This window comes from Sphaeramia orbicularis, chromosome 14 (assembly GCF_902148855.1).
Source record: "Sphaeramia orbicularis chromosome 14, fSphaOr1.1, whole genome shotgun sequence".
Taxonomy (NCBI): domain Eukaryota; kingdom Metazoa; phylum Chordata; class Actinopteri; order Kurtiformes; family Apogonidae; genus Sphaeramia; species Sphaeramia orbicularis.
In genome coordinates this window covers 19,145,978-19,169,072 of record NC_043970.1, presented here as the reverse complement: position 1 = coordinate 19,169,072, position 23,095 = coordinate 19,145,978, and the positions used below count along the sequence as shown (strand labels likewise).

Below are 23,095 nucleotides of genomic sequence, written 5' to 3'. Positions count from 1 at the left end.
GTCATCAGTGTGAGGTAAAGACAGACAGGTGGGTGTGCAGAGGTCAGCAGAGGTCAGGGCTTACAGAGATCCAGGGGTGTTTGAGCGCCTCTGCAGCCGTGATGCGTTTTGCCGGGTTAATGGTCAGCATCTTATTGATGAGGTCTTTGGCTTCAGGAGTCACTGTGTCCCACTCTGGAGACGGAAACTGAACACACCATGACAAAGAAATATCAGAAGAGTCCAAACAATAGATGTGTATGTGTCACCGTGTGATGTCACTGGGTCGTGAAATATTATTTTAATTTGGATGGTTGAATTCTTGGGTTTAATCACATGTTAGTCAGTATTGGTCAGGATTCTTTTGTGTCACTAGATTTTCTTTGTTTCACTGATCAGTCATAAAGTTTTTAGGATAGGTCACATCTTGGTCACATACTAAACTGACAGATAGATGATCACAGGACTTTACCTTAGGCACACTTTTAAATACACATGTCCACAGATGATCGTAATCAACAAGAGATAAGAGGTAAACACGGTCATTATGGGGTTTGCGTTGAGTTGAGGTATTACATCTGCTTGACTTCAGAGTCAGAGGACACCAGTCCATGTTCTGTGACCTAGCCCATCTATAGCACAAGGGGTTCAACCCATAGTTTGAAGATGTGTTTACATGGATTATAAAAGTGATGTGCATTGCAATGTCCTGGGTCCATTTTCCCCACTTGGGGTGTGGATCCTCAGCTGAGTTATATTTTGTTTGTGATCAGATCAAGTCAACAATAAATGTATAAAAATGAGACCTAAAAGAATCCGGACTTATTCTTGGAGCTTCCAACAAAAGAACACGCTAACAGTCGTTATGTGACTCACGTCATAGGCTCCAGCTTTGATCTGCTGATACAGACGATGCTGATCTTCATCCCAGAATGGAGGATAACCGACCAATAGGATGTAGAGAATCACACCTGAGAGGCGGAGACAAACACACCTAAGAAAGGTGTCAGAAAGAGGAGGACAGAAGACGCGAGGAGACAAGGACTGATAAGGGAGGAGACACGGAGGGAGAGGACAAGAAGTAAAAGATGGAGGAAGCAAGGAGAGAGGAAACAAGGAGGGACTACAAGGACACCAGACACTGAAAAAAGGACACAAGGAGGTGAAGACAGAGAAAATAAGATAATAAGGAAAGAGGACATGGAGACAAAGAACACAAGGAGAAATAAAACATGCACAGAGGAGATAAGGAGAAGATACATAAGGAGAGGAGACAAGGACAGAGGAGACAAGGACAGAGTAAATGAAAAAAAGGGGACATGGACACAGAGTAGACAGTGAGTAGAGTCTGACCACAGGCCCACAGATCCACTGCCTTTCCATACGGATCCTTCCTCAAAACCTCTGGAGACAGATAACCAGGGGTCCCAGCAAAACCTGAAACACAAATTGAACAAAAGAGATAAAAACCACAACTATGAAACAAAAAAACAGCCAAGTAAAATCAAATAGAATGGACTAGATTGCAGTGGTACAGTACTACTGCAGTATTTCTTACCAAACCAGGCCTGCTGGTCTCCTTCCACCTCAATGGCGAGGCCGAAATCAGCCAGTTTGACGGCGGCTCCTTTGGACTTCGAGGCCAAGAGCAGGTTCTCTGGCTGCACAGACAAACACATGCTAACGGCTATCACTGCACACTGGTTTACATGAGCAAGGCTAAGAATGCTAACATCCAGTTGATAAAACAGTTTCAGCAGATTAAAGTGCGTAGTACCTTCAGGTCTCGGTGGACCACGCCCATCTGGTGACAGTGTAGCACCGCCTCTAAAATCTGCTGGATACAATGACTGTGGAGAGACAGAGGTCAGAGGTCAATGTCACATGTCTCTATGTTCAGGTAGGTAACAGTTTCCTAAATCTGTATTTTTTTGTATTTTTACATGACTCAGATTTATGGAAGAGGCTTAGGGCCACTGGGAAAAAAAGGTCCAATATATTTTTTTTTTATTTGGAGTCAAAAAAATCCACATAAGCATGCTAAATTTCAAAAAATATAGGATTGTAGGATTTGTGTAAAAATAAAATGCCTTTATTACTTTGTTGGCTGTATTATAAAAGATTGCCATGAAGTAATAAAGGCATTGTATTTTTATACAAATCCTACAGTGTGCCTTGGAATATTTTTTGAAATTTAGCATGCTTATGCAGATTTTTTTTACTCCAAACAGCCAGACACACCACAAGTTTCCAAAGAGCACCTGTGGATAATCACCAAGAAGAAGACCCAGCAGCACTTCCACTCTGTTGGATTATATTTTTTTATTATTATTATTCTGAGAAAAAAGTCAGAATTCTGAGAAAAGTCAGAATTCTGATTTTAATCCCAGAATTCTGACTTTTTTCTCAGAATAATAATAAAAATAAATGAATTTTGGATTTTTTTTTTTTTTTCCAACGGCCCTAATCCTCTTCCGTACAGATTCTTATTGACAGTGTGAAAAGCGGTAATATCAGATCCAATCAGAAGTGATCAATGGAAACACTTCATAACACCAGATGTACACACTTATGGCACAGCTGGATGCTAGTGTTAGATTATCTCAGGATTCAAATTAATATAAAGTCTGAACATGTCCCGAGTCAACTTATCCAGGGTCAGAATCATAAGACAAACAAAGAGACCAGGAGATGTGTTTACCTGGCATCGGCTTCACTATAATATTCTCTGGCTACGATATCTTCAAATAGTTCTCCACCTGTTACTCTGAAACACAGAAAAAATCATCAGCAACAATGGAAATTTTCATTTAATTATCTAAGAAAACTTGTAACTCGTACAAAAATTGTATAGAGCACAGTGCAGTGTAGCAACACAATGGGATACACTATAGCACATATTAAAAAGGTCAACATAATAGACCGTAATATGGAAATATGGAAACACCACGTCGCATATCAATATCTACTGCTAAGTACTGGCCCACCTTTATTGATACAAATGTGCATGTTATAACTTCAACTGGCAAAATAATCCCATGTTATACATATGATAATGATGGCAACTGTGTGAGTATTTAAGAGAGAGAAAAACATGCTGAGAGGATGTGCTGAATGAAGACGAAACCAAATTATTCCTCAAAAAAAAAATAAAAAATTGTGGCCATTTAAGATGAAAACATTGACAGAATGCAATACTTTGTTTTTTTGTTTTGTTTTTTATTAAAGTGACATTTCACATACAGTAGTTTATGGAGATGTATGTAATGTGCTTTTTTTTTTTTGTGACTTTCTCAAAGGTAGTTTCCAATTTTCTCCGTATTGTGTAAAAGACCTTCTACTGATGAGTAATGACTCGATGATGAATCTGTTTTCTTAGGAAAAACTGACCGGTTCATTGAAGGTTTTTGTGTTGGTGGAAAAGTGGTTTTGCAACAGCGCACGAGTCACAGTAAAAATTCAGCGTTCAATAAATGTTTCCATTAGATGATTCTGCTCAGTGTGTCATCAGGTATTAGTGACATAAAACCAGTCTCCATCATTCATGCAGTAGGTGGACATCCCACCCCCTCGTCTCTACACTGCAGCATCACTGAAACAAGACTGCAGCTTCCACCACAGCCATGTTTCAGCTTCAGTTTTAGCAGTGGGTGGATGCGATGTTACACTGGTCCATTGTAAAAATGACATAAAAGACATAAGACAAAAAGATGCCAGTAAGTCACTAAATTTATGATTTAGTTCTGACTATTTTGATTTAATGTGATTGATTTATCAGTGTTAAATCAAAGAAAATAGACACAATCTGAGGTTTTTAGCTGACAATGTAAACTAAATAAATCTTACAAATAAAAGAAACACATATGATGGTCATGATATTTACCAAAATATGAAATTTATGAAAAAGAAAAATATGAAAGTGCCACAAAAGATGCAAAAAGATACAGATGGCATGATATAAGATGAAAACCACAAAAAAAAATAAATAAATAAAATGATGTAACACATACAACAGCATTAAAATGAGGAACAACACTAAACAAAGACAAAATTTAAAAAAACAAGGCAAGATGAAAACGACATAAGATAAAAATGATAATTGTCTTCAGACTTTCAGTATGAATGAATGAATGAATTCATTTTTAGTTTTTACATTAATCAGTGCACTTAGTACAATAATTATAATAAACATAAAAACCAAAAAAGGAACAGGATAGAAGCAAAAGCTTATTTTGTGCCTATCCTTTTCACCTGATAAACTGCTGACATTAATTTAAATGTGCACAGCATTGAGCATTCTCATTAGAACAACAAAAAAAAAAACCAACCACCAAAACATATCTACCATCTCAACTTAATATTCCTGAATGATTTTATACTTAAGGCATTTTTTAAACTTAAACACACCCACAGTCAAAATACATGTAGACTGCACATTCATCCTCGCTTTAGTACATACAAAAATATAAAGATCTCCTGAAATTATAGTTACTCTCTCTTAATTTAAAGACATCTTGAATGGTATAAATACAGATGAAAGGGAACTCACAGGTCAAAGATGAGATAATGATGAGCCTCCTCTGAAATGCTGTCATGTAGCCGAACTGAAAGAAAATAGATACAGAGAAACAGAGAAGAAAGACTTTAAATTTTGTACTAATAAGGAATAATAACCTCAGCTTGAATTTAAGGCAGAGCTTTAGTATGTAATACCACTGATGGCCACTAGGTGTATGGATCTAAAAGCCCTGGTTCAAATTGAATGACTCAAAAACATCAGCTGCAGGAGTTATGTTAATATATACCCTATAATAATTGTCCTTTTAGGAATCAGATTTGAAGGACAATTCATAGTTTTCAGTTCAGAGGCAAAAACCAGTGTTCCACATGAGGCCAGTGTTGGATATTTACCCCAGGGTATTGTTTTTGGTTTGGTTTGATTGTTTCTTTGTTTGATCGTTAACACTCTAGCAGCAAAACTATTTGTTGAATTCATGCCAAACTGGGGTTTATAGATTGCCAGTGACCTAGAATACATGGCATTACATTTTGGGAACAGTCGGTCAAAGTTCAAATTTTTTAAATCTTTTTTTTTTTACCCCATTTACTTATAATGGGCGAAATCTCAAATGTCTGTAGCAGCAAAACTATTAGTTGAATTCTTATCAAATTTGGTTTACAGAATGCCAGTGACCCACAGTGCATGTGGTTATATTTTGGGAAAAGTAGGTCAAAGTCTAAATTTTTATGAATTTTTTAAAATCTTTTTTTCTCCCAATTACTTATAATAGGCAAAATTTCAAATGTCTATTAAAACATCAATTTTATTATCAATTCCTGCTATCTCCAATGTCCTTTTGATGGAGAAATGTGTTGTTGGTTTGCATTGTATTGACTTTTGGTCAGCGCTGAGTATTGTGAAGAGGAGTTGGTAACGTTATTTATCTTGTTGTTTTTTTTTGTTGTTGTGTTTTTTTTTTTGGTTCTTTTTTCTCCTACTTTTTTGGGGGGTTTGGTAGGTTTGTAGGTTTGTTGTATAATTTGTTTGTATATGTTGTGTCTGTGTGGTTCCCTATTTATGGGTGCATGTTTGTGTAAATGTATAATTTGAAATAATTAAAAAAACAAAACAAGACTTCAATTTTGTTTCAATTTGTGTCAGACTTGGCACATATATAGAGGCATTTGATATGCTTACATCACCACATGCATAGATATGATAACATAAGCTGGATCCATGCCAAAATAAGCTACAATACATGCGAGGGGCAGGGTTTGTTGTGCCTGGCACCACTTGTTACTACTGTGTTAATTTAACATCTGTTCAACATCAGACCTTTTTATTCCAGACTTGCAGCTCTGCTCCATATTTCTGTTGGTATTATGTGATGCTCTACAACTCTGGCTAGTTGCTTTGTTGAACCTTGATGCGCATATGCGGTAACACCCATAGATTTGCAATGTAGACCTTTTTTTTTTTTTTTTTTTTTTTTTTTTTTTTTTTTTTTTTTTGGAAGATAAACCAATGTAAACCTCAAATTTGTAAATTCAAAGTTACTGGCAGGTGAGTGAGATTCCTTAATCTCTGCAGTCAGGTACAGACTATCCAAAGGAGTGGAAAGATTCAAGCAAGATATTCATGGAACCTCCTTAAAACTTATAATCCCTTACTTTTTAGTGCTGTTAAATAATATTGTATGATCATAGCCATTATGGCACTCATGTCTTTTCCAGACCACTCATGATGATAAACTTATGAATACATGTTTTTTGTATCTCATGAGTGATGATGAAACAGGTAAGTCTGTGTACAGCTCCACTTTATGGATGTTTTCTTTCAGTAAGTTATATTAGTGGAAATCCTACCTCAAAAAAACCTTTGCAGGATTAAAGTGCACAAAGTTGTGTGTATTTTATATGTGGACATGTTAGTAATGCTGATGTTTGAGAGTTGAATATCAAAGGTGTTAGCAAAGATAAGACTGATTAGCCAACATCAGGTAGCTACCATTTACCATTTCATCGTATTGATAGTTTCTGTGCATTAGGGTAGTAGTGATAGCAGGAGTATCAGATTAGGATTGCAGAATATCCTATGACATGGATCTAACCTAAAGCTGTTTCCAGTGTTGGAACAGTGTTTTTCAGTTTATATGAAGTGACTGTCTGGTGCTGTGGATGATGGACTGGTGTCACATGTCTTCACTTGCGTGGCAGCATTTGTAATGTATAAATATATTTTTGGGTTCTATTACAGGAAACATCCAGGTTGGTCTCCTCCTCTATAATATCTGACTATACATCAAGCATTCAACATTTTATAGAAATAGACCTGGTAAAATAGCTGTCAGCTCTGGAGGGAAGACGTATTTTACCTCCAGGAGAACATTACTATAAATACATGAAAACTATGAACAGAGGCTTGATGTCTGCATTGGACTTTGATTGACAGTTATTTTTGACAGGTTGCTGCCTGCTAAGTCAGACTTTCATATCTTCTTATTGAATAAAACATATTTGTTTTTGTCAGGCTGCTCAGTTGTAGGCTACTTATCTACATTAGCAAGTGTCCATGTCATGCAGTAGCAACACAGCAAGAAGGGACTTTAGTAGCATTTTTGAGCATGGGGTTAGTTCAGATCAGGACACAAACCAGTATGTGACTGATAGCAGCTGATCTCATGGATGGATGATGGATCAGATGATTCTATTCTGCATATTAACTTGATTAATCTCATTCATGATGCCATATTTAAACAGTTTAGCTCAGTTGACATCATTACATCCACTCCACCTCCACCATAGCTCCAACTTTTAATGCTATATTGGATTTAATCAATAGCAATTTGTTGTCATTGATCCTTACTCTGTTCTGATCCCTATGGGAGTCTGGTTGCTGCTCTCTTTGCCCTGGTATTTTTCTTCAAGAACAAGGAGACCCCACCACAGAACCACAGTGCTAAATATAACTCATGCAAATGAAATACTTTTCTTGTGATGAAGGTGGTCCTGACTGACGTGTATTTCTCAGTAGTGCAAAGGTCTTCTCTAGCTAGAACAAATAGTTCTTCAGTAGTCTTTTATATAAACTAGAAAAGCACTCGGAGAGTCTGTTTGTTTGTTTGTCTGTCCGTGTGAAAGATAACTCAAAAAGTTATGGATGGATTTGGATGAAATTTTCAGGAAATGTTGATACTGGCACAAGGAACAAATGATTAAATTTTGGTGGTGATTGGGGGTGGGGGGGCCACAGGGGCCCACTGATCTGCCGTGGCGGAGGTCTGCGCTCTCTTTTCTTGAAAAGCACCCCCCATCCCCAATCACCACCAAACTGTAATAATTTGTTCCTTGTGCCAGTATCAACATTTCCTGAAGTTTTCATCCAAATCCGTCAATAACTTTTGGAGTTATCTTGCACACGGACAGACAAACAGACAAGCCAGCACCGGCAAAAACATAACCTCCTTGGTGGAGGTAATAATGATGCTACCATACACAGAGTAGCTACACCTGAAACATGTGCATTTCATCATAATATCCTGGGAAAGGAGAGTAAATGAAAACACACACTAGTTTGACCTAATAAGATAGAAAATGGCAGAACCTGTAACACTGAGGACATATAGAACCTGCACATGAGTTTAACTGAACCAAGAGAACAATATGTAAGAGTTTAGTTTGTAATCTGCTACTCTCAACCTAAGTTCAGATAATTCCCAAATAAGTGACACAACCATCACAATTTATCACCACTTAACTACCAGCTACATACATGTTTTCATTGTCTGGCTGTACACAGTAAATGAATGTAATTAACTGTGAGTCAGAGTGTTTTGGACCAAAAACAAATACAATAGATGCTTCTATTAGGAAAGAGGGTGAGAGGCCAGGACAAATGTCCCTGAAATACTACCTTTGTTGTACTTAACAAAAGGTCTCTACAAAACCCAAGTTGGATGGTTAACCAAAATACTTGGAATATGAGCGCTTACAGCTTCTGGTACAGAGTGTAATAATACCACATAGAGTACATTATTAATCTTAAAGGAAAATTATTAGAGAGTAAACACATCAAAATACAAAAACATCACTGCAGCTAAAGGGAACAAATACAGTTATGGTCAACACGTTGTGCTATAACCATATTAATGACATCATATGTGAAAAAAAAATGACTAAAAATACAATATAGACTGGATACTTCATGGTTCTGTTGCTATTAGACTATGATTGATATGAGATAATTTTATGTTTATGTTATGTTGTTAATATGTTGACTTTACAATTGTTCCATATCAGTATGGTGTCTTTATGTTGACATTGTGTTCATTTTATGTCGTTCTATTGGTATTGTATTGATTTAAGTTGATTTCTATTTCATTGTGTAATTTAATTGATTTTTTTGTTGTTTTTGTTTTATACCATTATCTTGTTATGTTGACTTTCTGATAGTTCTATATCAGTATGGTGTCATTATATTAATTACTATTGTGTTGAATTTATGTTGATTTTAAGTCATTGTGTTGTTATTTGATTGTTTTTTTTGTTTTGTTTTGTTTTGTTTTATGTCATGTTGTTATCATGTTGACTTTATGATGGTTCTGTATCAGTATATTTTCATTATATCATTATGTCTATTTTCCCTTGTTTGTGTAACTGTTGAGCACTGAAAGCCTGAAACTCTGTTCTCTACCTATATTGTATAATAGGATATATAACAGAAGCTGCCCACACACACACACATGCACGCGCGCACACACACAAAAATCTAATCCCCGTGCTGTACTGTGTAGGAGTGTTTTACAGAAAAACCTGATTATTTCTTTCTGAGTGCCTTTACACAGGTGTGTGTGTGCGTGTGTGTGTGTGTGTGTGTGTGTGTGTGTGTGTGTGTGTAGGAGGAGAGAGAGGGGTTTGATGCCTTCACCTTAGGACACTGTTGCTTAGCAACGCACACACACAGACACAGTGTTACGTAACACTCCTCAGTGTCTGTAGAGCATCTCCCCCCACACACACTCTGATTGGACGCTGGGTTCAGACGCAGGGTGCTGATTGGCTGGTTGATCCATGTGAGGTCACATTTGAACATCTGACTGTCTGTTAGTGTGTTTGTTTTTTGAGGTTTCAGGGTTTCAGGCTGAAAACGTCATTAAACCAAACACAGAGCTGTGATTGGTTGTTGGTCCAGTCGATTAAACGCGTAACTGATTCAATCAGATGTGACTGAGAAGCCTCTCATAATATAAATGATCATGTCAGTCAGTATTGATCAATATCATGATGAATGATAATGAATGATGTTTCATTGAACTTTAAAGACTGATTTTGTTTCTGAGAGAAAGTTAGAGAAACCAGATGGTTGCATTCAATGTATTAGTGAAAGATGAAACAAGACTGTCAAACCATGGGTGCCCAATAGGTTGATCACGAGGAGAGTATGGGTAGCATGCAACCACACGGGTAGCTTAGCGGCTATTAGCAGCTAACATTAGCCCAAACCAAGATCAGATGGAACGCGAGGGATTAAAAAAATAAACATCAGCCTATCATCCATCTTAATTGAGATATTTCTCAAATGACTGACATACAAGGCAGCCAATCTGACATCTAATCTCTTCTGACACGGGTCACCACACATGTGCGTTCAACCACGCTAGGTGCTGCAAAACCATGAGTTGCATAATTAGCCTCCAATTTGTTTCTGTTAACCTAAACTTAATAAAGGTTATAAAAATGAGTGAAGGAGCTGGACCAGGCTAGAAGTCCAAATCCTACCACTTCCCTATGGATTAGGAGGAGGACTTTTTTCTCACGTTGTCCTTTTCAAAGTGCATTTGCCTCATCTGTCATGCTGCCCTTGCTATTCCAAAGAAGGCAAAATGTGGAGCGGTATTTTCGAACTGTGTATAAAATGTATGCCATTGACTTCCCTCTGTAAAACGAGCTGAGAAAGCGAAAGATGAAGTAATTAAAATCCACACAGCAACCCTGTTACCTGTCCTGTTACCTGGCGTTATGAAGCTATGGCCGAGGATTTGACCCAGCAGCTTTGGAAGGATATCCCTGACTGCGAGTGTTTCTCACTGCAATTGACGAGTCTACAGATGTGAGTGACACATGTGAGGGATGGTGTTTACCGATATGACTGCAAAAGAGGAGCTGTTAAGAGCACTGCCGATTAAAGATGGGGAGAGGACATTTTTCAATCTTTCAAAAACTTTATCAAGAAAACCCAGCTCCCAAAGTTGAAACTGGTGTCCATCACCACAGACAGTTTGCTGCGATGGTTGGATTTATTGCTTAGTGCAGGGAGGACAATGCTTTCCCCGACTTCCTCAATTACCACTGCGTAATACACCAACAAGCGTTATGCACAAAAATGCTTCACATGAAAGAGATAATGGATATGGCAATAAAGATCGCCACTTCTATTCGTGCCAGATATCTTCAAAGACAACTGTTCCATGCACATCTGGAGATGGCTGACTGAGATGGCTTTGTTAATATTTTTTGATTGTTGTTTGTTAATGTTTATTTGTTAATGTTTATTTGATTTTGTCATTTTAAAAGTAGCTCACAAGCCAAAAAAAAGTGCGTGCACCCTCAGTCAAAACTGTGTGTGATTTCATTATTTGGTTCTTATTTTGCATGTGTTCACTGTAGCTCACCCATGTCCACCTGGAGGTGATCTGCTCACCTGGATGTACCCAATCCATCATTGTTCACAGATCTCCATGGGAGGAGAGGAAGCACCCTGGGGTTTTTATTATCAGTATTTTTTCATTCTCTAAAAGACTGGTAGCATGAGGCCAATTTAGTATTTGCAGGTGTTGAACAGCCCCAGTCAAACAGTCATTTCACAGGTTGATCAGCTTTACAGCATCCAGCTGGTGTCTCGATTTAATGAATGTGCATTTGCACATCCACATTCTGGACTGTTACAGAAATTATCTGATGTAGGGGGAAGAAGTGACGAGTTTAACCAGCTCCTGTTCCGCTCTGTGTCCACCCAAGTGCCAAAATGGCACTGAGCCCTTTCAGACCAAACATGCTGACATATTGACCTACATAGATGACTGGCTTATTTTTGCTCCATCACCACAAGAAGCCAGGACCCATACCACAGACCCATACCCAACTTGCCCATGACCACAGAACATGTACTTCACAGAACCAGGACACAGCACCTGTCTGCACTGATGGTGGCACCGAATGAGTCCGAAATCCAGATGGCTCTTGGACATAGTTCAGATGGCAATAGAGCCCCCTGACCCTAGGCCTCTCCCCTGGAGGTGTTTACAGCAGCGATCACGACAGGTCATGATGGCTTTGACAGCTAAGAGAAACCTACTGGTCAGTCTGGTTCTGAGGGCCCATAGGCTGTGTATCATTATCTGCCCACTGGGACATTTACACACAGTTTGATTAGGGCTCTCAGATTCAGGTTTGTGTTGCCATGGTCCAACCTCTCCTTCCAACCCTGAGGTCATCACCTGCTTTTCGGGTTCTTGAGTGACTCAGGAGAGGGAACTTCCTTCCCTTTGTCCTGTCTGTGCAATGTTTTTGATGCTTGCATGTTTTGTTTCAGGAAGTCTGATCAGCCTCTCATGGACTTCAGCTGTGATTGGTGATCAGAGGCCATGCTGTCATCTCAGCAGCTGGTCCACTGGATTCCACAGGATGCCCTCAGCATTTTCAGAGCACATGCCATGCGGGACATTTCACTGTCAGCTGTTTAGTTCAGGGTGTGTCGGTGGAGTTCGTCTGCTTGGCTGCATCTTCCATCTCCACCTTCATGCAGTCATATGTCAGGGATGTGACATCTGGTTCACTGCTCCGAGTCAGGACTCAGTGTGATGCTGAGCTGTGTTTTGTGGGGGGGTTTGTGTTTGTTTTTGTTTTGGTTTTTTTCTTGTATAAAGATGTTTCTCAGTGCATTAGTGCAGAAAGTAAACCAAGAGTAAAGCCTTTTCGTATAGCACTGATGTTGTATTAGTGCAGTATTATTGTGGCATCAGCACAGTATTGTTTAGTTTTAGTGTATTTTCAGTGTGATATTGATGTAGTGTCAGTGTGGTATTAGTGTTGCATCAGTGTATTTTTTGTGTAATACTAGTGTAGTATCAGGATATTTATATTGTAGTATTTATGTAGTATCAGTGTATTTTAGTATGATAATGATGAAGTATTAGTGAATATTTTAGTGTAATATTAGTGTAGCATCAGTGTATTTTCAGTGTAGTATTGGTGAAGTATCAATTAGTATTTTTAGTGAAATACTGGTGTAGTATCAGTGTATTTTTAGTGTAATATTGGTGTAGTGTCTGTATATTTGGCGTAAAATTGGTTTAGTATCAGTGTATAATTAGTGTAGTATTAGTGTAGTATCAGTGTATTTTTAAAGTAATATAGGTGTAGTATCAGTGCATATTTAATGTAATATTGGTGTAGTATCAGTGTATAGTTAGTGTAGTATTGGTGTAGTATCAGTGTATTTTTAATTTTATATTGGTGTAGTATCAGTTTATAGTTAGTGCAGTATTAGTGTAGTACCAGTGTACTTTTAGTATGATATTAGTGTAGTATTTGCATATTTCTAGTGTAGTATCATGTAGGAACAATATTTTTAGTATGATATTGTTATAGTATCAGTGTGTTTAATGTAATATTGGTGCAGTAATGTCAGTGTAGCAGTAGTGTACTATCTGTGTAATATTGGTGCAGTATTATTGTAGCATTCAGAGTAGTACTGATGTAGTAAGGGAGTAGTAGTGTAATATAGTAACAGTGTAGTTTCAATGTAGTATCAGAGCGATATCATTGTAGTACCATTCGAGTATTAGTACTGTATTATTGTAGTATCAGTGTAGACTTTGCGCAGTATTACTCAAGTATTAGTGTCACATCAGTGTATTATCATTGTGGTGTCATAGAATGATTATTTTAGTATTAGTGTAGCCTTACTGTAATATTAGTGTAGTATTAAAACATGATTACTGTAGTGTCAGTGTATTGTAATAATGTGACCTCAGATCAGTCATCTATGTGATGATAGTGTCTTGTTATGAATTAGTGATTACTCTCTGGTTGCCGTTGGTGATGCCTGTTGGCAACACGTCCATAATTCATCATTGTCATTCATGTTTAATCACATCTACGACCCACTGTGTGTTTCTGTATTTATGAGTACAGAGCCTCTTACAACATGAACTTTAACTAAACTACACAAAATTAAATCAACACAATCAACAAAATGAGGAAAAATAATCAATTAATCCTCAATTTTCTCCTTGTAAATCAGAAAAGGTCTCTAACATCACCGCTCTGTGTTGGTTTATGTGATGTTTTTAGGACTTTTCAGTGCTATTTTCCAGTTTAAAACACTTATTTATTAATTATTATTCAAAATTTTTATTCGAAATTATTCAGTTGTTCAGTCATCAAATGTAATGGTAATGTAATATCCTCAACCAACTGGAGATACTAGATGCTCATTAACATGCTCATTTTTGCTTATTTTATTGATTGTTTTGTTCATTTTTAAACTATTTTTATAATTGGGATTTTTTTTTTTTTAATTTATTTTCTTTATTTATTTATTTGCACATCATAAAATAGCAAGAGAAAAATTAAAAAATAACAACATTCAAACAAGTAACATCATTGTGCAGGAGAGGATAGAAGCCAAAAAAGGCTTATGTGAAGACCTCCCCAGAAATGAACAATTCACAGGAAAAGAAAAGAGAAAAAATAATTAATAATATGATATAACTGAAAAAATAAACTAAAGTAAAAACAATAAAAATGCAAATCAAATTACAAATCATCAAATTCAATTTTCTTAATGTCTTTATTAATTTTTTAATAATCTAGTAGATTTTTTTGTGGAATTTTGGATAATTGTGTTAATTGTTCTACACTTTATTGATTATTTTATTCATTCTGTTAACTACTTCATTCATTTTTGATTATGTTGTTCATATTTGTGTCACATGCCCGTTATTCACATTATTACTCACCAATATTCGGGTGTTTCAGTAAACGACAGATTCGAGCTTCTCGGTCCAACTTCTGATGATCTGAAACACAGTGATTACAGTTATTGATTAGTTATTGATAAGTACGTTATCAAGCAAACACTTAAAGTCTACAAAAAATACTGTATCCTATTTTCTAAACAAAAACAAGAAAAAACAAAAAAAAAAGTTGTTATTTGAGATCAATAATGTATTAAAATAAAGTCAATGATTGGATTGAATTCTAAGATGGAACTTCACCAACCTGCATATGCATATTTACCACAATTCCTGGGTTATTCTGTTAATCTTTGTTTTAAATGTTGTACCGTTAAATGTTCAGCTGTTTGGTAACTGTTTGTTAAGATCAGATCATAAAGAAGATTCAGGTTTCTTCAACTTTCACCAAAAACAAGCTTTTAAACTAGGAACAAACAAAGATAATTATCAGTGCTAACCTCTGACCATAAGATTTTTGTTGAAAGTAGTGAAATACAAATACGTCTGTACATGAGTGCAAATTTTCAGACAAACTTAAGCTTTAACTTTAACACAAATGTTCATATTTTCTAATCTTTATATTTCCAAAACAGACCTACTACTTTAGCTTTAATGCATTTGAGGTGAACTGTCCAACAACATAAAAGAAAAAGATGATGAAAATGATGTCATACACAGAATCACATGAAACAGTGAAGGATGGCTTGAGAAAAGAAAACTGATTCATACATTAGAGTGTAGTTAACGTTCATTATTTTATTGTTTTGTCATTTGCACTGAAACTAAATGTTTTTTAATATTCCTCATGTTATCTCAAAATAATGAGGCTCACTATAGATAGATAGATAGATAGATAGATAGATAGATAGATAGATAGATAGATAGATAGATAGATAGATAGATAGATAGATAGATAGAAAAGAGAGAGATATTAAGGGTTAGTCCTATTCAGAATCACTTCGCAACAGATGAACAAACTGAAAGAATTGCATTAGTTAAAAGAATCAGATTTCCCATCACTAAATTTCCAACAAAATGTGTGTAAATCCAAACCAATTCTGTTGATTAGAAAATATAACTCTTAAGTTGTAGCATTAAAGCAACACCTTACTTTAGATTTATTGACACAATTACTTTGGATTTATTAGTAGGTTATCTTTGCAATTAACTGCAACATCTTTTCCCTTTAAATAACCATGTTTTGTGGAACAAGTTGCATAACGTTTTTAATTAATTCCAACAAATTCCAACATTTTGTTTCTTAGAGTGTACACAAAGCAGTTACAAGAATACAAAAATGATACATGGACTCAGTGCTAAATAACATAACCTTTAATATTGGAATCAAAAAGAACTGTTAAGAATTAAGCATAAAGAAGTAAAAAAAAACAAACAAAACAAAACACTATGTCACTTTAAAAACTGATTAACCAATGAAGAGGCAATATTAAAAATGCTAAAGGACAGCAGGGTTTGAGGTAGCAGCATGATGAGGCTGAAACAGTACTTATTTATACACTGTTGCACATAAAGTTGGAATAAAAAATGTGATGATTGTAACAATTTATTCTTGATTTTATAAAGTGTAACTGGAACTCAGTATGTAATCATTGCACCTGGTCAAAGGTGGTTTCTGATGTGTATAAATAGGAATAAAAAGAAGAATGTGTCTAAAAACAGAATTATTACAACTTAATGGGCAACAGTGTACTTTTCCTGAGTAGTATAACATGTTGACTTTATGTATACTGTGTATAATGAGACAGTTAACCAACCGCTAACACCTCCACAGTGATCACCGATAAATCTGGCGACTAATGGACTGATCTGAGGTCTGTTTGTGATGTTGGTTTCAAACCACAGATCCCCCTGCAGCCTGGCTCCGAGGACTGATCTGACGGAGCTGCCAACAGAGACTCTGCATGAGCTGAGAATAAAACCATCAGAGGAGGAACATATCAAAGATGGACTGTCCCGGGAATCCCCCAAATCAAAGAACCAGGAGGATGAAACTGGAGCGTTTCTGTTCTATCATCAGTGGAACCTAAGAGGAAGTGAACAAACACATCCAATCCACAGCAGGAGGCTCAGAGTTTAAAGAACTGTCAGTTTTCCAGACTCTCCTGAACCTGACACTAATACAAACACTACATTGTAATTACATCCGATACTATTCGATAATGTAATTATGTTTATGTGTAAAGTAATATGAATAAAAATGGACATTATAGTTCTTTTAATTTCATTGATGTGACAGGAATTTTCAGCAGTGGATACAGTTCTTACTGTTTTACACAGGTCTAACAAGGACTGCAGTAGATGGTATAAAATATTAATGATACAGTGTAAAATGTCTTATCTAAAGCATTAGAAAAAAAACTGGACAGAAATTTTCACCTTACTTTCTTCTATTTATATCATTTAAATGGACATGCAGTTTAATTTAAATTTGTATTACATTATTACATCATTGTAATATTATAATTAGTAATAATCATGATGATAAGGGTGACACTAATACATATAATATTTTATCAGTATTTCCAAATGTTTTCCCTCATCTGCTGTGTTAAGAAACAAAAAGAAATAATTTTTTTTCTTTTTACAATAAATGACAATAAACGTCTCTGCTTCATTATGTTTTTATTAGACTTTTTCAGAGGTGGTGTAAAGTTAACACAATAAAAAAATATATCATTAATTGCATTACATGTGACAATTACATTTTAACTCATATTAGAATACATTGAAAGCCCAATCCCATATATTTTGCTAAAGACATGATGTACAACTTTACATATATATATATATATATATATATATATATATATATATATATATATATATATATATATATATATATATATATATATATATATACACACACACACACACACACAAAACCTACTATCTGAAAAAATCAGTTTTTTCAGGAAACAAAAAAAGGTTTAGTTTTATTATAGTATGGTCTTTGTTAAAGATATCTAAGCATATTCTACTGTTCTCAGACTCTCTTTCTATATTATGTGTTTACAATATCATCCTTGTTCTCACCATTTAATGTGAAAACTCAAAATCTAAAAATTTGCAGATAGGAGGTTTTGTTTTTTGGCCATCGATATATATATATATGTGTATATATATATATATATATATATATATATATATATATATATATATAGAGAGAGAGAGAGAGAGAGAGAGAGAGAGAGAGAGAGAGAGAGAGAGAGAGAGACACACACACACACACATATACTCACATGCAACTGCCTGTTTTTTTCACTACTGTTTTTTAGAGTTATTGATTTGCTATTTTTCTAGGGGTATTTTTATATGTGTATATTCAGTGTTGTTCTGCCATTGGAATCTCAGTTTCCTGAAGGCTCTACCAAAAAGATCAATGAAATTCTATCTAATCTAATCTAATCTAATGAAGTCACCCTGCAGAGGAAGCTCTTTTCTACCACTTGTATCCACAATCTTGTTCTTTTGGTCATGTCCTGCAGGTCATGACCACAGTGGAGGATAAGAACACAGGTGGACACTTGAAAGAGGACTCTGACATACTCAAACTCCTCCAGCAGCAACTCTTCACCGACCTGTAGTGGGTGCTCCTCTTTGCTCCAGCTGAGAACCATTGCTTCAGACATGGAGGTGCTAATTGTCTCCCCACCTGCTTTAAACCACCCATGAGGTCAAGAGGACCACAGTGGTCTGCATACACCAGAAGTGTGTTCCTGAGACCACCAATATGGACATGCTCTGGCTATGCCTAGAAAGTCCATCCATAAATTGGTGAGAAAGGACAGCCCTGATGGAGTCTAGCCTATACCAGGAATGAGTCTGACTTAATACCAGTAATACTGAACAAGGTCGGGTTCTGTTCATAAAGGGACCAAACAGCCTGTAGCAGTGGGATGTGGACCCTATACTTTTGGAACACTCTCCACAGGACACTCCAAGGGACTCAGCTAAATGCCCTCTCCAAATCTGAAAAAAACATGTGGACTGGATGGGCAAACTCTCATGAACCCTCCAGCACCCAGTAGAGGGTTAATAGCGGGTCCAGGGTTCCACAACCAGGACAAAAACCACAATGTTTCTCCTCAATCTGAGTTTCAACTATGTGACAATGTCGACTATGACAACTGACATCTACCTGATGTTGAAAAGCCACATCAACCAGGACATCCAGAGCATGGATACCTAAATCTAAAGACAGACCACATCACTTATTAGATGTTCCAGCCAAAACAAATGAGACTGGAATGACTTGATTGGAAAGTCTATTGATGTGGTATTGTTAGAGAGAAAATCAGTGTAAGTTTATGGGAGCCAGGGCTGTTTGGTGATGACCCTAGCATCCCTCAGCAGTATTATAACTTTAACATACTCCCGTATTGGCTTCATTTTAGCGCCAACGCATTCATGGCACTTGGTTTTTTGCCACTTTGTACAAACTTCACGCAACTGAGGCAGTTTTCAGCCAAATCTGAATCAGCCTGAATAAAGTTTTCAGGTTCTATTATGTATCATTGATTTAGTGTCCATTCCTTACATCAAGCAACAAACCTAACATTTCCCTTTAGTGGTACACAGGACACGGATACTTGCCTCCTATGTTTAAACACGCATAGGTTTTTATCAGGGCCATCAAAATTAACGCGTCAACACAGATTAATCCATCATCATGATTAATCTGATAAAAATGTTTAAAACAATTAACCCATCTGCAGCACAGAATGACTCTGAACATCTCTGGCAATGCATTTGGGGCAGTTTGTCCAAAGTAGAGTTACAGTCGCACATGCGCAAATGGGCAGTTGATCCAGTAGTGACAGGCACCAGAACCAACCCATAAAGATCGAAGACACTAAACAGCACGTTGGCCCTCTGGATGGAAATATGAGTAAAAAAAAACAGACAGAACAGTTGTTTCAGGTTGTTTTGTTGAAACTGTTGAAGGTGTTTAATAAACACGTTAAGTGTATATATATTCCCTTCTTTCTTGAATCTGTTTCCTCATGCAAAATGAAATGCAATTAATATAGATTAAAAATGGATGACATTTAATTGTGATTAATCAAAATTAATCCACAGCAACTCTAAAATTAATCTGATTAAAAATTTTAATCGTTTGACCGCACTAGTTTTTATTCTTCCATATTCATCCACAAACATCTTCTAATTATTCAAACAGTCACAAGATAAACACCAGTTGTTTTATTTTCCTCCATCTAGTCATCAAGTCCAAATAGCCTCTTCCAGATTTCTAGTTATAACGAGAAATAAATTGCCTCACACACCCTGCAGTGATCGGATTTCCTGGGCACTGCAGCCTCCAGCTCCAGCTTTAATTCAGTCGATGTTTTTCACACGTTAAACAGCGAGTGTTTGTATGTCATTAACCGTCAGACAGAACGTCATCACTGATACAGAACTGAGAAAAAATAAATGATGGACATGCTGATCAATCATGAACGCAGAGCTGCGGATCTAATCAATACATAGATCAATCAGGAAAAACAGTATATGTGTCTAGATTCATTAAACAGACAAACAAAAGCAGGAGTTATTTCACCAACAGACGTTTGGGTTTATATAACAAACCATCAAGTTCAGTGAAATTAAAACTGTTTTTTCAGTTAATTATTGATGAAGAAGAATATTTAGTGCATCACATCTTCATGCAGAATGTGTATGAGCTGATTTACATGTTAACCTGCATTTTACACAATAAGAAATAATACAAAAATGAAACCGAAATGAAAAGCTTTTAGAGATGAGATAAAGATGAGACAAGATGAGAGGAGATGAGATGAGACAAGATAAGAGAAGAAGAAACAAGATGAGTTAAGATGCAATGAAATGAAATGATGAGAAAAGAGAAGACAAGATAAGACAAAAGAGATAAAACATGATGTGGGAAGAAAAGAGATGACACAAAGATGAGACAGTCAATGATGAGATAAGACAAGAAAACACATGAAAAGATAAGACAAGATAGAACAAGACAAGATTAGACAAGATGAGATAAAACAAGATTAGACAACATAAGAAGTCAATTAGATAAGATAAGATAAGATAAGATGAGATGAGATGAGATGAGATGAGATAAGATAAGATAAGATAAGATAAGATAAGAAGAGATAAAACAAAATAAAATGAAACAAGATGAGATAATAAAAGGAGATGAGACAAGATGAGATTGGACAAAAAGACACAAATTGAGATAAGATAACACAAGACATGATCAGATGAGACTACATAAGACAAGATGAGATGAGGCAAGACAATGAGACAAGATTAGAGAAGACAAAACAAGATGAGAGAAATTAGATGAGTTAAGGAGAGATGAGACAGGACAGAACAAGTTGAGACGAGATGAAATATGCCGAGATAAAAAGAGATTAAACAAGATAATTCCGAAGCGATTAGATGAAATAAGGTAAGATAACATGAGATGAGATGAGATATGTAAGATAGGATAATATAAGACAAAACAAGATAAGAGAAAATGAGACAAGATACAGTAAGACAAGATGAGACAAGATAATAGATGAGAGAGGAAGAGACAAAGGGACATAAAATAATACAAGACATGATCAGATTAGACTAGATAAGACAAGATGAGATGAGGCAAGACAATGAGACAAGATTAGAGAAGACAAAACAAGATGAGAAAGATGAGATGAGTTAAGGAGAGATGAGACAGAACAGAACAAGATGATATGAGATGAAATATGCCGAGATAAAAAGAGATGAAACAAGATAATTCCAAAGTGACTAGACGAAAGAAGGTAAGATAAAATAAGATGAGATGAGATATAAGATAGGATAATACAAGACAAAACAAGATAAGAGAAAATGAGACAAGACACAGTAAGACAAGATGAGACAAGGTAATAGATGAGAGAGGAAGAGACAAAGTGATATAAAATAATACAAGACATGATCAGATGAGACTAGATAAGATAAGATAAGATAAGATAAGATAAGATAAGATAAGAAGAAAAAAGACAGCAGAAAAGAAACAAGACAAATCAAGACAAGAAAAGATGACACAAGATAAGATGGGAAGAAATAGAGAAGAGAAGAAAACAAGATAAGGTCAAACAAAATGAGACAATATGAGGAGATGACACATGATGAGATGAGATGAGATGAGATGAGACAACATGAGATGAGATGAGAGAAAATATGAGACAAGATAATGTAAAATAAGACTATAGTAAAAAAAAAAATGATGATGGTAGATAATAAGTGGAGATGGGATAAGATGGGACCAGATGAAACTAGATAAAACAAGATTACATAAAATTAGATAATACAAGACGATGACACAAGATTAGGGAAGGCAAAATGAGACAAGAAAAGAAAGACAAGATAAACAGAAAGAGATAAGACGATAAGATATGCTTTCATTTTATGTTTTGTCTTCATTTTGTGCTTTCTGTCATTCAGATGTAAGGACATGTTATTTTTCAGGTGAATAAACACTTGATTATGATTTAAACTTTAACTCAAACTTTATTTAAATAGAAGGATATGTAAAAAGTCTCCCTTGTGAAAGACAGGATGCAATAAAATAAAATAAAAATAATATGGGAGAACTATTCTTACAGTTATTATGTAACAATGTGGATATAACATTACTGGTTGGTGCAGAGCTGTCACTGCAGAAGAAAACTGAACTCAATGAGATGGAGAGATGTGGGCACGCACACACACACACTTCTTTGTCAACTTTCCCGGCTGTTGCTAAGCAACCGAAGGAAATCTCTAAACCAGAATAGTGATCTGAAAAAAAAAAAAGAAAAAAAAAAAAAAGCTGAGCAGGAAAATCTGCAGCTTCTGGTTTCTCTCAGTTTTGTTCTCATGTCGGAATGTGTGGGCGACACATAGAGAGAGGGGTTAAAGGTCGACATCAATCGTCACACAGTCCTGACCGTAAGTATGTGGACACTTCCACATGTTCAGCTCAATGGAAACGCTGATATTAAAAGAGCAGCGTCAGCTTCACATCCCAGCAGACAGAACAGGTGGGATTGAACAAACACCACACATATGTAAAGTACAACCAAACTGTCCTGAATTCAACCAAAGGAATCTGCACATTTCCCTAAAACTAGAAGTAAAGTCTATCCACTGAAGATTAAACGAACTAAAAAAGAGGACAAATATTTAAATGTAAGCCAGTTATCTTTATCAACAGCAATGAAAACAGTTATTTACATACTTAGAAACCCTATTTCCTGAAAAAATTTCTAAAATGAAAAAACACTCAATACTCTGTGATTTGTTAATTAGTTTGAACATCTTTTTAACTGACCAAAGAAAAGACTTTCAGTGTTTTCAAATGCAACATAATATTGTTTTGCACATGTGAAAAAAAAAAGCATTTTGATGCCTGTTGGGGCAGAGCCTTGCTTACTGTGTTACATCATCTTTCTTTTTATCACACTGCCTAATTGCCCCTTCTCCACACGCAGACAGCATTTTAAGTCTCAAAAACTGAAATTTGAAGTGGAAATATTTAAAACTCTATGTGTGTCCGTATAGAAAGATTGGAAACCACAGGCATCACAGTCCACTTA

At 35.9% G+C, this 23,095-nt stretch overlaps 1 protein-coding gene across 1 annotated transcript in view; it reads right to left on the bottom strand.

Annotated features, from left to right (window-relative positions):
• The window catches only part of camk2a (calcium/calmodulin-dependent protein kinase II alpha), a 53,106-nt gene that overhangs the window by 17,897 nt on the left and 12,114 nt on the right, over positions 1-23,095 (bottom strand). Inside the window, exons 3-10 of the mRNA XM_030154255.1 lie at positions 14,502-14,561; positions 4,529-4,583; positions 2,681-2,746; positions 1,757-1,829; positions 1,538-1,640; positions 1,333-1,416; positions 856-950; positions 65-187 (exon numbers count right to left, since the gene is read on the bottom strand). Of these exons, the coding sequence (XP_030010115.1) occupies positions 65-187; positions 856-950; positions 1,333-1,416; positions 1,538-1,640; positions 1,757-1,829; positions 2,681-2,746; positions 4,529-4,583; positions 14,502-14,561 (659 nt within the window). The remainder of the gene's footprint in view (positions 1-64; positions 188-855; positions 951-1,332; positions 1,417-1,537; positions 1,641-1,756; positions 1,830-2,680; positions 2,747-4,528; positions 4,584-14,501; positions 14,562-23,095) is intronic.